Source organism: Coenobita brevimanus, chromosome 51 (assembly GCF_032717465.1).
Source record: "Coenobita brevimanus isolate Jiangsu-jjx chromosome 51, ASM3271746v2, whole genome shotgun sequence".
Classification (NCBI taxonomy): domain Eukaryota; kingdom Metazoa; phylum Arthropoda; class Malacostraca; order Decapoda; family Coenobitidae; genus Coenobita; species Coenobita brevimanus.
This window is the reverse complement of record NC_137004.1, coordinates 33,351,835-33,365,990: the sequence shown is the minus strand read 5'-3', so window position 1 is coordinate 33,365,990 and position 14,156 is coordinate 33,351,835. Positions and strand designations below refer to the sequence as shown.

The window sequence follows — 14,156 nt, the reverse complement described above, 5'->3', positions numbered from 1 at the left end:
ATCTTTTCATGGTAGATCCCTAAACGCCAAAGACGTTGAGAGATGATGAAGGAGTGCGTTGTTGATGGTTTAGATAATTATGGAAGATTTTGGCGAGTTGAAAAATGGAGGAAATGGTTGTTTGATGCATTAAAAAATGTCAAAGCTTCGTTTCCCATTGTTGGAAATATGAAGAAATCAGAAACCAGGTGTGCCATTGCCTTATCCCTTGATCGTTGAAATGGCTGCTGTGATGACGCTGAAGAGGGAGGTGTAAAAGTGAAGGGTTACAGGACGGTAGGATAGTATATTTATAATTCAGAGGGGAAAAAAACTTAACTGTACATCATCACACAAAAATGAATTACAGACTACATACGGTAGCTGTAATTTGCTGAGAGCTTCATCCTCACTCTCACCATTCATACTTTGCCACACAGCCTTACTATCGGCATCTTGTTATTGTTCTGTTACACAAGGCCCAGGAAACAGAGAGCAAGAACCGGCTTGACCTTTGCCAAGTGTGTGTGTCGACTTGTGGGGTACGCCTACAAGCTCCCACAGCGTCCACATTGTGCTACTGAATGGGCTCGGGCAAAGTTGGATGTTACTGAAATATTCTGTTGTGGCGTTATGGTATATTTATGGCGTGGATATGGTCTTTATCGTCTCTCTGTCTGCATTTTTTATATAGCTTCCATTTATGAAACTTATTTATTATGCCTACATAATTCAGCTCTCGAACATAATGAGCTTAAGATAAGTTGGTTTGTTTTCGGCCCTGTACGAGTCCAAATACTCCGGGCGTTTAATGTGAAGCTGCGGGGGGGTTATGCCAAAGCTGTACTGAGTTGTACATTTCTTCTTCTTCCTCTTACTTTTACTACTATTACTACAACAACTACTACTACTAGTGCTACTACTACTGCTGCTGCTGCTGCTATTACTACTATTTTTACTACTATAATTATCTGGCATGTACTTGACCAATACGTTTAGATATTCACATTAGTTTACCGACGACAAAAAAACAATAATTCCATGTTTAGACTTTGAATTTTCACCATTTTCACCAAAGCACTGTTTGTATAAATATTACAGTATAATTTCATTTAGTCATATCCACTTCATAAGCCAACGGTTTAACCTTTCACCATTCCACCTAATTTCTGATGCGTTCCAGTCAGCAACGATATTTTAAGTTGATTGATGAAGCCGGGGGTCACTTGTACTTCGATCCTTGTCACATCCGATTACGTAGTGAAAACCGATATCTTTTAAATGTCTCAAAAACTAAGTTCTTCAGTCTGTATACCCGCCACCAATTTCTGCACGATGTACACTTTCCTTCGTCAATATAAAGTTCACTCTCTAAGTGTTGTTGATGCTTAGGTTTCCACACCATAGTGTGGAGACGTTTTGTCCTCCCTCTTTTTGTTGTGTTTCTTTCAAACACTGTTCAGCTTTGTACCATTCTTTATTTCTTCACTAATGCGCTTTAAACTTGGTACAACTGTTCCTTTGGCGAGTACCCCAGATTCATCGTTCATTTGTTTAAAATCTATGCCTATTGTAGGGATTTATGGGGTCAAACGTTATGCCATATAATAAAAAATTGTGGTATCCTATGGTTGTGTATATCCATTAATCATCATGACAATTGGCACAGAAGTATGTCAGTGTGTTGTAGCTATGTGGAGATCATCTTGCATTCTCTTTGGGATGTTGGAAATCATTATTTCTTTATCTCTTAGCTTCATTCTGTCTTTTGATATATAGCCCACTTTTTTTAACAGTGGCCACATTAGGGTGGTTCCGTATCATTTCTCTTTCTACACCCTAAGAACGTTGAAGCTATGCAGGGACCTTTATCGCGTCAGTACAGAGTATAACTTTCATAAGGAACTTGGATACGCGATACAGCTCTTACAAGTATCACGGAATCAAAGGCTCTCATTTCCTCAGCAGTTTTCCCTTCATGAACTCCCTCCAGTCTGATTTTCATTACTTCAATGGTGCAGCACTTTTGTTGCTTTTTTACTGGACATTGTTATGTTGATATCAATAACTGGATGTGTCCTCTTTTAAGACAGGCGAATGGTTCATGCGCAATCAGTCTTTCCTATGCATAAATGGAAAAGACTTTTCTGTCTATGGGAATATTTCCTTCTGCCCTAGATCTCAAGTATATATTATCCAATGCCCTTCGACATTTCAGAGTTTATTTCTACCTAGCTTTCTTTGGGAATAAACATTCCCTCTGTTTTTCAACTCTTGGCCCCATATTGTTGTTTAAGAAGAAATCTATACCATGCACAACATCTGGACACCACACTCAGCCTGGTGCTAGGCCGACTGATTATTCATTGTGTATGTGGTGTTCACTGAGAAATAACATAATGCACGAGTATTTTTCTACGGTAATGACTAAGTGCAGTATATGTTTTGTTGTCTTGGAATAGTCTGAAGTAAAAAAAAGGATACTGTTATTTTTCTGCCTCGGATGAAGTGAATCGGAGAATTGCCTCGGGGTCTGTTTGTTATAAAGTAATGATTAAGGAAGCAATGTAAGTTGAATAAATAAATACAGCCAAATTAATTCATGCAAATTAAGAGTAAATGAATAGATTAATAAATTTAAGTTGCTATACTGATATAATAAACTGTAAACTATACAATGTCTAGAGGTGAAAATCTTATTTAATCCGCAGCCAGAGGCCTGAGAGGAAGAGAAAATGAACCAGGATATTTTGGCGCTATGAGGGATTTTATCTGTTCATCTTGTCGTGGCACTACAAGGCTGCATGTTCCTTGGAGCGGTGCCAGCAATTAGGCATGTCGATGCGCAATTAGCATTGTAGGTAATTTAATTATCGTGTGAGTGGACGGTGATTATACACCCTCTTGTTAATTACCACGTTACCCCAGGCGTTCATTACCTCCTTTCACTTATTTAGACAAGATAATTTTGTTGGAGTGTGACAAGAGGGTGCTGAGTGATTGAATTAAAACGTTGCGGCGTGGCTGGGTCTAATGAGGCGTTGTGGGCGACGTGTGGGCCGACCGCTGAGCCAACCCCGGACAACTTGATTACCCAGATGAAGACGATAACCTCCCCCAGTCCCGAGGTGCTGCCCTCATGCCCTCACACCAACCCCCACATATTCCCCACCCCACACCTCACGCCGTACCCAGCACCGTGGGAATAAACACACTTGCAGGGAGAGAATATACACACCGACAGGTAAGGAATATACACACTCATGCAGGGGGGGAATATACAACTTTGCAGGGAAGGAATATACCATCTCTTGCAGGTAGGGAGTGTACACATTCTTGCGTGGGAAAATCCTGTAAACGCATTTGCGGAGGGAGTACACACATACTCTTGTAGGGAGGCTGGGTCATCAGGAATACTTTCACTCACAATGAAGAGGTAGATTGTTTCGACCGCTGCATCAAGTTTTTCATTTTTTTTTTTTACTATTTTATGCTTTTTCTTATACATGTTTAAGTTTCCTCACTTTTGGGAATGAAATTTTATGTAACTTGATACAACTGCAGGAAAGGCATGTTATTCTGAAAATCTTTATCAAGTAATTTTCAATATTTTCAACTCTATCAAAGCCATATCACGTTCACTTTGTGGACAAACTACCAGAAATTACTTGTGTAATACAGAAGCGCCTCTGAAAAGCCCAGTGCTTAATATGACTGGCGTTTGAAGAACAGGCCAATTTTCTCCTCGTTGAGAGTAATATGGACCAAATATATATTATTACCACATGACTTGCACAGACTTTCCCCATGAGAGGATGCAAAAAGAGGAGTACCTTCGTGGTAGTGGTGGTTTGGGGGTGTTGGGCGATAAGAGGATTGGGGTGTCATGAACAATTTAGTTGTCAGATGCCGCTGCTATATTTAGGTACATGTAGTGTAACACACTTAAGAGCACAAGAATATCTCTAGCTGCACATAGCTAGATTAATCGCTGTGAGTAAATTTAAGAAATCTAGAATATCCCTAAAATATAGGTAGAATCGAGGGCATTCATCATAAAATAACACCATATAGTCCTCTACGTTCAGTACCTTATGTGCTACACTGGCATCCATGAGCTTCATTTTCCAGAAAATTATTTCCTCATTTATTGCTTTGACTCGCGTGTGAGGATGAGAGCGATGGTAATCGTGTTTTTAACACAAGACGTGTGTGTGTGTGTGTGTGTGTGTGTGTGTGTGTGTGTGTGTGTGTGTGTGTGTGTGTGTGTGTGTGTGTGTTTGCGGGCTCTTGGCCTATGGTTCCTTCTTTCTTGCATTAAAAAAACACACACACACTCTCAGCTCCCCTCATCAGAATGTTCAAACACAGAGAGTTGTATCATTTATACCGAGATTTTTCTTAAAGTTTCACATTGCGTGTTCATTAACAATTAGAATATTGTAACTGTATTTTCATTTTGCAAGAATCAGAATAAACAAAAGAAATATCCTTGAAAGTGAATGTCGTTTCAAGGGCTTTTTGACGCCTTGTTCGAAGTCCACGAAAGCCTTACTCCCTCTCAAAAGTTTCTGGCGTCTCCTAATAAGGTAGCGCAGACGCTTGGTTGGGAATCGGTACACTAAACCAAAATAGCATTCAAAGTTTCTTAGGACTTTGTAGAAACGGCCACCTAGACAGCCACACGAAGATCTGGAGTCTAATTTCTGTGAGATTTGTTTTGCTAGATATTCATCGCGATATTATGTGTTCCCTGAGATGCTGAACATAAGCCCCTTACATATATATACGAACTGAATTCTTCCTTTAGTATGAAATATGAGACAGTATATCAAGCGTTTGAGTCTAAATCACCCTCCGCAACCAGTGTGTCGCCAAAGGCTTCGTAGTGTGCTGTGGTGCTGTACGTTACTCTCCCCTTCATTTAAACTATTACAACAGTGAAAGGAAATACTGTTATACATATGAACATAACAGATATGTTGATAATGAAAACAAATAGACGGATGTATCAGAGTTCACTAATCATTTTCATCTATTCCTCCAATACTTGCAAACTAATTATGAAACAGTCGCCAAGAATGAAGAGAGAACCTGATGAAGTCGCCAAGAAGTTTCCTTCGAACATCGGTAAAACGCTTGGAAGTGCATGCTTGAGTCATTCATTGTGACACTCCTTGACCTCTGAGATTGGCATACGTAGGAGCATTGGCTGCTGGTGTGATTTAGTGTTATCATTTAAAGAATTTACCCAAACACTGAGCAGTTCACTTGGAAGGAATATTGCAGTAAAAAAAAAAACTGTGTTATACAGAATAGTGTAACTGGGTTCGTGATCCTTTTTGCTTCAGCTGCTGAAGCATCAGTCTGTTATCTCTCCTTGAAGGCATGAGAAGAGCTTGTGCACATTAAGAGCGATTGCAACCTCATATATAATTCAGTAAAGTGTCCTTAAAAATATTTTGGGCAGAGGTAAAAAGAGAGCACTAAGCTATCTCCAAGTGTTGCATTGACATGCTGCTGTCATTTGTAACAACATACGAGTATTTGTGCTAATTAAACTTTTAGCATTAACGCTTACAGTATAAAGAACAAAACGAGATAATCTGGTCACTTGATGAGGAACTTCGTATGGGTCTTTCTATAACAGAACCAGATACTGAGAATCTGCATTCCTCAAAACAGATACAAGTTTCTCATTAATTTTTAGTGAAAGTATCACATACATTTATTTTCTGGGAAGAACAATTTGCTTCATTTTTATTACAGAAAGTTTCGGTATTTTCTTTTTTTGGTTTTCGAAAACTAATGCTGTTATATATTTTCAGTAAATAACCTGTCGTTACGAGCGAAGGCGCGAGTCTCTCTTCAAGTAGTGGTATTTTTACATATGAGCGGCCCGACCCGACCCGGCCCGGCCCGACCGTAACGCTTTTCAGAAGCTTATATCTCAGCAACCACAAGGCCGATCACTAGGTGGTTAGCACCATATGATAGGCCAATTCTTTAAGATTTGTTTTTGATATGGAAAGGGATGAGGAGCAAGAGGGAAAAGGTAGGAAAGAAGAGATGTTGTTTGGGAAAAAGAGGAGATAATGAGTAGAGGGAAAAATGGGGCACAGGGTGGCAGAAAGTGGGTAGAAAGAAATAAAAAAAATAAATTTGTAGTTCATAGCAACAACAGGAGGCAGGACAGGAAGCAGGCGTGTGGTGTGTGAGGGTGAGAGGTGACAGAGTGTGGGGGAGGGGCATTAGCCTTCAGATGGTAGAGTATTATTGGACAGTGTGACTCATCCAAATTGCTAATCTCTCTCTCCGTATATATATATATATATATATATATATATATATATATATATATATATATATATATATATATATATATATAATCATCATAAGCCGTTTGGTTATCCACTGCAGGACCGGCCTATCCCGACCGTAGTCAGGACGATACGGTCAATGTATCTTTACCAAATGGCTTAGGCTGTCTGGTAGAGATTGTATGTAGGGCGAGAAGTGCTTGTAAGTGTAATTGTAGTGTTGGAGTGGCTTTGGATGTGTGTGTAGTCTGTGAACCAAGTGTAATCGGCCCACGCAAGCCGACTGGGTGCAAGCATACTTTATAGTATGTAAAACTGGTTCAACCACAGCACCCCTTATGTCCGCCAAAGAAGTACGTGGCTGGGTGAACACTCCCAAAGTTTATTACCCTGGCAGGACGCGAACCCTGGTTCACCCGTGTACGAAAACACAGTCTACCGCTGTACCACAGCGGCTCCATATATACATATATTTATATAATCTATCTATCTATCTATCTATCTATATATATAATATATACTGTAGATAGACAGATGGATAGATAGATAAATAGATAGACGGGCAATGATTCAGGAGCATCAGAAAAACAAGTGATTTAATTATTTTGTTCAAAGAAGGTCATAGGTCATAAGTCAAGGGCAAGTTCAAATAGATTTGGTTCGATATTAGCAAAACTTGGAGGAAGGGTTGAAGGACAAAAGCGGGTGAAGTAATGAAAGCCAACGGTTAAAGGTGAAGGTCACAGGACAAGGTCAAGTGTTCGACCTCTTAACTCATCTAAGTTTGTCTCGCTTTGGATCAAGTTTGATGGAAGGGTTTAACTTTAGCTGAGGATGAAATTATTCTTGTTCCAGAAAAATAGGTCAAAGGTCAAGACCACAAATAAAGCTCAATTTAAACTCTGCTTTTAGTTTGAACCAGACTTGGTGGATTGGTTGACCGTCATGTAAGGATGAAGTGAGTTGATTCTGAGCAATTGGTCAAAGGTCAAGGGTACCGGGTAGAATCAAAGGGTGGGACTTTAAGGCCCTTCCACAGGATCAAATGGCATGTGCATGTGTCGTGTCCAGTCACGCTGCTCATCAGTCTCCGTGCATGGTGATGAATCACGTTATAAACAGCAGAGCAGAAACAGGGATGTACTTCAGTTTTTTTTTTTTTTTTTTTTTATGTGTCCGACTCTGGGCATAGGCTTCACAGCCTGCTATCAAGGCCCAGAAGTCCTCCTACATACCATACACCTCTACATGTCACCACTCCGGCGCTAACACCCACCGTCCATATTGAATACATGCTAGGGCTGTCTCATGCAGGACTGGTGTATTGGTATTAGCGGGGGTATTTTTATGACATATCGGCGGGTCGTCTGGTAGATCAGTAAAGCCTGATTTAATGAAATTCAAATCCTTAAACTGTTCCCTGCCCCAGCCGGGATTCGAACCTGGGTCCGTCAGGACTGCAGGCCACCTCTCTACTGATTGAGCCACCGCCTCCCCCAATAACGTCCACATGATATTCATTTTTTTTTTTTTTTTTCACGCTCCAAAACCAGGGGTGCCCGCTCTACGTAATACGAACAGTGGGCACCCGTGGATCTGAGGCCCGTCCACACATACTACGTATGGACTGGCCTCAGATCGACTGTACGGCGCGGATGTTCCACCCTCTGAGTATTGCTTCTTGTTAGGTTTTAAAAACCTCTTAATCTTGAAGAGATAATCATATCTACAGTAGGTCTCAGCGCAGTCACTTTAAGAATACGTGCTTTCCTGTAGTAGGTGGTCAATCGGTTTCATATATTAAAAAAAAAAAAGTATAGACAACACAGATAAAGGAAAAAAAAAGTACAGAACACGGTAAAGGGAAGAAGTGTGGTACTGATACAAGGCATAACACACTATGAGGTAGGCACTAGTGCAGGTAATGTGGCCAGAAGTAGAGACACAGGTTGTAGAACACGGTATGGAACATACATATATAAAGAATGCAAGTACAAAACACGGTATAAGGCAGATAAATATAAGGCAGGTACGGAACATGGTAAAAACTGCTAGATATGTAACTGGTAGAAAATATAAAAACTGCAGGTAGGACAGATAGCTATAGAAAGACCAAATAGAAAACACGGTATAGGGCATACAGATATAACAAGTATGATACAGATACAGAACCAAACAAGCAGACGTAGAAGTATTTGGGGTGGGGTGGGAGGAGGGGATCGGCTGACGTGGAGGGATGAGCGCCCCCCTCTCTTCCCTTCACAGGTGACCGTCAAACAGGGCCGCCGACTGACTAAGTGACGCAGACACACACACGCCCTGAATTACCAAGGCGGGAGGGGAGACAGCCTGAAATAATGCTCACTCTGCCACCGACTTCATTATCTCTCATATTTCCGAGGACAGAGAGAGAGAGAGAGAGAGAGAAATTGGAACTTATGCTCTATTTTCCACGTATAGGCCTACATGGTGTTATACGGGTATTATGAATTCATTCGCTTCCTTCATTATTTATTTTTTTTACTCATCTTCGTTTGCCAGTGTTTGTCTGTTTGTTTGTTTGTTTGTTTGTTTTTGAGAAGATGAAAGAGTTGACGCCCCACTGTTTTCAATGTGTTGTTGTTCCTATCAATATTTAAGTTCTTTTTTCCGTCTCCTCTCAATCACTCTGGGTTGAAAAGAATATACATGAGTTAACAGATCGTCAATATTTAGGGTCTGTTATCACGATTTTCAGTTTAGGCTCAGTATTTCCTCTCATTTTTTCACGACCTACACTAAGGGGTATGAAAAATACGATTATTCTCGGAACAATGTTGAATTATGATAACTCCTTCCTATACAATGAAATATCATTTACCCTTTTAATATTGTATGGCTTGGTATTCATGGCAAGAGTATCTAGATTAGAGATTTCCCTTCCTGCAAGCATATTTATCTATCTGTCTGTTGATCTATCTATCTTTCTATCTATGTGTGTGTGTGTGTGTGTGATTGGCAATACCTGCATATGTTCACATTCTTATGATTTCAAGGTTTTGGTGGTGATCTGAATTTATCCTCTATGATTTATCAGATTTCTTCTCGTTATGAGCTCCGAATACGCATTTTTCTTCAATACATTTTTTGGATACACAAAATGATATGCAGTCTATTTTAACCTTTATCAATATTTTGTTAGTTATTTTCTCAATTACACGGTGCAGGAAATATAGTATGAGCTAATTTTACCCGAACCTCTTCATCACTTCATGTCCGTAATCAGAATGAGAAAATAAATACTGAAGCTAATAATTCTGAATCAGTTTTCCATGCTTTATATATGATACGCGTGCATAGGATAACATAAATTTCTCTCCTAGATTCCTCTCCACCTCTCTCTCTCTCTCTCTCTCTCTCTCTCTCTCTCTCTCTCTCTCTCTCTCTCTCTCTCCATTTTTTTGAGAGTGGTTCAGCATGGCTTGTGCTGGAGGAAAGGGCTAGGGAGGGACAAAGGTGGACTGAATGTAAGATAGCTTGTGAAAATATGGGTTTGGCCTGGTGCGCAACATACACCTGTCGTAAAAGTTATCGTTTCCAGACCGTCACTTGGCAAATACAGGCCCACGAGCTACCTAGGACATCCCCCCCCCACCCTTTCTGTCTCCTTCTACCCCCACTCCCTCTTCCCACTCTTGACGTTTTATCCTCCTTTCCCTCTCCTACATTTGCCGCCTGTCACTTTTTTTTATTTTTTTTTTTTAACTCGTAACTCGCTACCCTTTCCTATCGACCTTCTATTGCCATACTTCCCTTTTATTCTTGACCCCCCATCCCCTTCTCTCTTTTCCTGCCTCTTGAACCCCTACACTCCCGTTCCTCTCTCACTTTTCACCCCACGCCTTCACCCTCTACTACACGCCAATACCCGTGCTTATCCTGTTAATTCCTCTTCCCCTTTCCAAACACACACACACACACACACACACACACACACACACACACACACACACACACACACACACACACACACACACTTTCACGCTTCCTTCACCGAAAGGCTTTCCAATAATCCTCTCGTTACCTGTCTGCTACAGGTTCCTCTATTGCCCTATACGTGTTCTCTGTCCTACGTTCTTTACTCTCTCTCTCTCTCTCTCTCTCTCTCTCTCTCTCAGTATACATATTATACACACACACACACACACACATAACATCTGTCTATCTATCTATCTGTCTGTCTGTCTGTCTGTCTGTCTGTCTGTCTGTCTCTCTCTCTCTCTCTCTCTCTATAGGTACATAAATAGATAGATAGATTGTGTGTGTGTGTGTGTGTGTGTGTGTGTGTGTGTGTGTGTGTGTGTGTGTGTGTGTGTGTGTGTGTGTGTGTGTGTGTGTGTGTGTGTGTGTGTGTGTGTGTGTGTGTGTGTGTGTGTGTGTGTGTGTGTGTGTGTGTGTGTGTGTGTGTGTGTGTGTGTGTGCCTCCCCTGCATGTTGATCCTCCAACACATCTCGCTTTGTCTTTCTTTCTCCCTCTCCTCTTCCTCGTACTATGTTCTCGTATTTCTCATTCATCCCACTCTATAATTTTTCTCTCAAGGACGTATTTCTCTTTCATCCTAGTCTATAATTTTTCTCTCCATCACACTCTTCCCGTCCATCCCGTACCATACACTTCCGCAGCATTAAATTCTCTCCGACATTCTCCCGCAAAGTCATCCTTTACCTCCCTTCGTTTCCCCCTCAACCATAATTTCCCGTCAACCTTCAGTTCATTCCACTTCCTGTCATCCTCCACCCCTCCTTCCAAATTCCTGAATCTTCATATCCCTTGTTTCCCTACAAACACATCTTCTCCCCCGCACTTTCTCTCCCCACCCATCTCATCCTTTTCACTGTTCATTTGTCCTCCCACATTCATCTTTTTGTTCCCCCATTCCCTCTCCTCCCTTCACTAACTTTTCCCTCTGACCATCACTTCATCCTTCCTTTTTTCTTTCCTCATCCTTTTCTACTTCTAATTCTCTTCTCCCCAACTTTTATCCATCTTTCATCCCACATCTTTTCTCCTCCCACTTCTCATTCTTTTCTCGTCTAACTCCCTATCCTCCCCAAGGACATTTCCCCTTCTCTCTCCCTCTCTCCCACTTCTCTTTCTTCTCTCCCTGCTCTCTTTCCTTCTCCTTCCCTCCCCCTCCCATTCTTCCTTCTCCTCCCTTGCACTTCCCTTCCTCCCCTATGAGAGTTTCAACATGGAACCTCTCACTCTCCGCCCGCCGCCCCCCACAATGCACACATAACCGTAGCAATTTATACGCGGTAGTGGTTCTGAAAATTGGCCTGCGAGCACCTATCAGCCGCCGCCAACTGGTAATCCGCTCTCATGAGTCGCCCCTCAGAGCCCGCCAAACCACTGTTCCTCTCCACACTAATTTTTATAAAGAGGCTGGATTGCCATTGGTGCCAGTGTCCTCTTTCTCCCTCGTTTGGAAATGCGCGAGAACTCACTCAGTGGCGGCGTTGGATTCGGCTCAAGCGTTCAGCTCCCTCCTCCCCCCTCTCCCGGCGTCACCTAACAAGGGGCGTTGACCGTGAGTTGAGTGCTAAAGATTCGACGTTTAAAAATTCTGTAGCGACGCGCACACACTCACACAGACGGAGCGAGAAGTGGTGGCGACACGGGCTCGGCTTGGGTGACACCAGGACCTCTTTCACTGGTCCACGTCATGGAGAAGTCGGGTTTTATTTAACAGCCTCGCTCACATTATTTTTACTTTCTGTGTATAGCAAAATGCAGTTCCATGACCATTCACATTTCTATAAAGATATTATCTCATGACTTCAATCTTTATAATTTGAATTGTATTTTTCAATATTGGGTGTTATAGCAATACTGATATTATGCATTTTGCAAAAAGAGACCATTCACTCAATTTTTCTTGTTTCATTTTACTGTGTTAGCTTCCATTACCCCCCCCAAGAAAATCTTTTATACTGGATTTTGCCGTACAATATGTCATGTAATATCTGTACACCAGTGCGGCGACAGTTAGGAATGTGTTTACTTGGGTTTCCTTGTGGGTTTGTTTGGCCGAATGTTACATTCTTCGTTATTATGTGGCCCTTACAGATGCATTACATTAACATGTACTGTTTCTGCACCAGGAGGACCACTGCATTTAGGATTATATGTGTTGAGCGGTGAGTTCCTGTTGTCTTATTTCTTGTTTTAGATACCCCCTTTTTTTTTTTTTTTTTTTTTTTAAACGTAGAAATGTTACACGTCACTAGACGTGTCGAATAGTATTGCTTCTTACTTCTCTTTTCCGCAACCTTACTTCATCATCAAAGCCAAGCAAACTACCCTGACATATTTTCACCAAGATTAGTCTGACGTAGTGTAATTTAACCTGGCAACTGTGCTGGCTTGTGAGAGGTAATGTGAGGTTGTGAATTTACAGTAATGGTTTAGGAGCAATTCTGATAATGATCTCACCTGTTTGCAGTGGGTGGTCAGTGATTCGTACCGTTACGTCATAAATTAACCACACTTCTACTTGCCATATGTCACCGGACAAGACGAAACCACGCGTCACTGTACCGTAGCAAGGACAAGATTAAGACTATTGTACATGAATCGCTAACCATCACGTATAAGAGTGGAGGAAATTCTACCCAGATAGACTACCTTATGTACAGAAGATCAAATCTGGTAGAGATAAAAGACTGTAAAGTTATACCAGGTGGTCACGTAGCACCACAACACCGGCTGCTGGTGATGGATGTGTGGCTATAAAGACCAGGAAAGGAAGGACGAGGTAAGAGAAGAGGATTCGATGGACGGCACTGGAGGAGGAAGCGAAGAGACAAGAGTTCAAGACTAAGGTACTAGATAGGGTGAACGTAAGTATAGAGGGAGTTCAAGACTGGTGGAAGGAGAATGCAGAAACCGTGAGAGGAGTGGCCAGAGAAGTACTTGGAGAAACATCGAGAAAGCGACGTACAACTAGAGAAGAATGGTGGTGGAGAGAAGACGTTAAGAATGCACTAAAAAGGAAAAAAGAAACTAAGAAGCAGTGGGAGCAAAGCAGATCGTGGGAGGACATGTTGGTGTATAGAAGTGCAAAGAAGTTAGCACGGAGAGCAGTGACAGTGGCTAAGGCTGAGGCTTGTCGTGATATGTATGAGGAGCTGGAAACACCTGAAGGAGAGAAGAGAATATACAGGATAGCAAGGATTAGGAACAAGGCTACAAAGGATGTAAATCATGTGAAGCAGATGAAGGATGTAAATGGTGTGGTGCTAATCGATGAGATGAAGGTACAAGAGAGATGGAAGGTGCACTTTGAGGATCTACTAAATGAGAAGAACCCACGGGATCATCAGGATGATGGAATACCATACCTAGGCCCTACGAGATGTGTAGCGAGAGCAGAAGTGGTGAGAGCACTTAAAAGAATGAAAAACAACAAGGCAATTGGACCAGATGGGATCCCGGTGGAGGCATGGAGGGCCCTGGGAGAAGCGGGAGTGGATTTGTTGTGGAAGTTAATGTGCAAGATAGAGGAGTAGCAAGAGATACCAGATGAGTGAAGGGAGAGTGTGTTGGTGCCCATCTTCAAGGAGAAAGGAGATGTACAAGAATGTGGGAATTATCGTGGAGTTAAACTGTTATCACACAAAATGAAGGTTTGGGAAAGGATACTGGATGAGAGACTTAGGCCGGACGTGGCCAGAGGTCAGTTTGGTTTTATGCCAGGAAGAGGAACAACGAACCCAATATTCATACTGAGACAAGTGACAGAAAAGTATAGAGAAAAACAGAAAGATATACGTATGGTATTTATAGATCTAGAGAAGGCCTATGGTAGAATACTG

General features: G+C 41.7%; 1 protein-coding gene across 1 annotated transcript; it reads left to right on the top strand.

Moving 5' to 3' along the window:
- The first annotated feature begins 13,382 nt into the window (after positions 1-13,382).
- LOC145400199 (uncharacterized) lies at positions 13,383-13,850 on the top strand. The gene has a single exon (XM_080272714.1). It carries the CDS (start codon positions 13,383-13,385, stop codon positions 13,848-13,850), a length of 468 nt encoding a protein of 155 aa, XP_080128840.1.
- Positions 13,851-14,156: the final 306 nt, after the last annotated feature.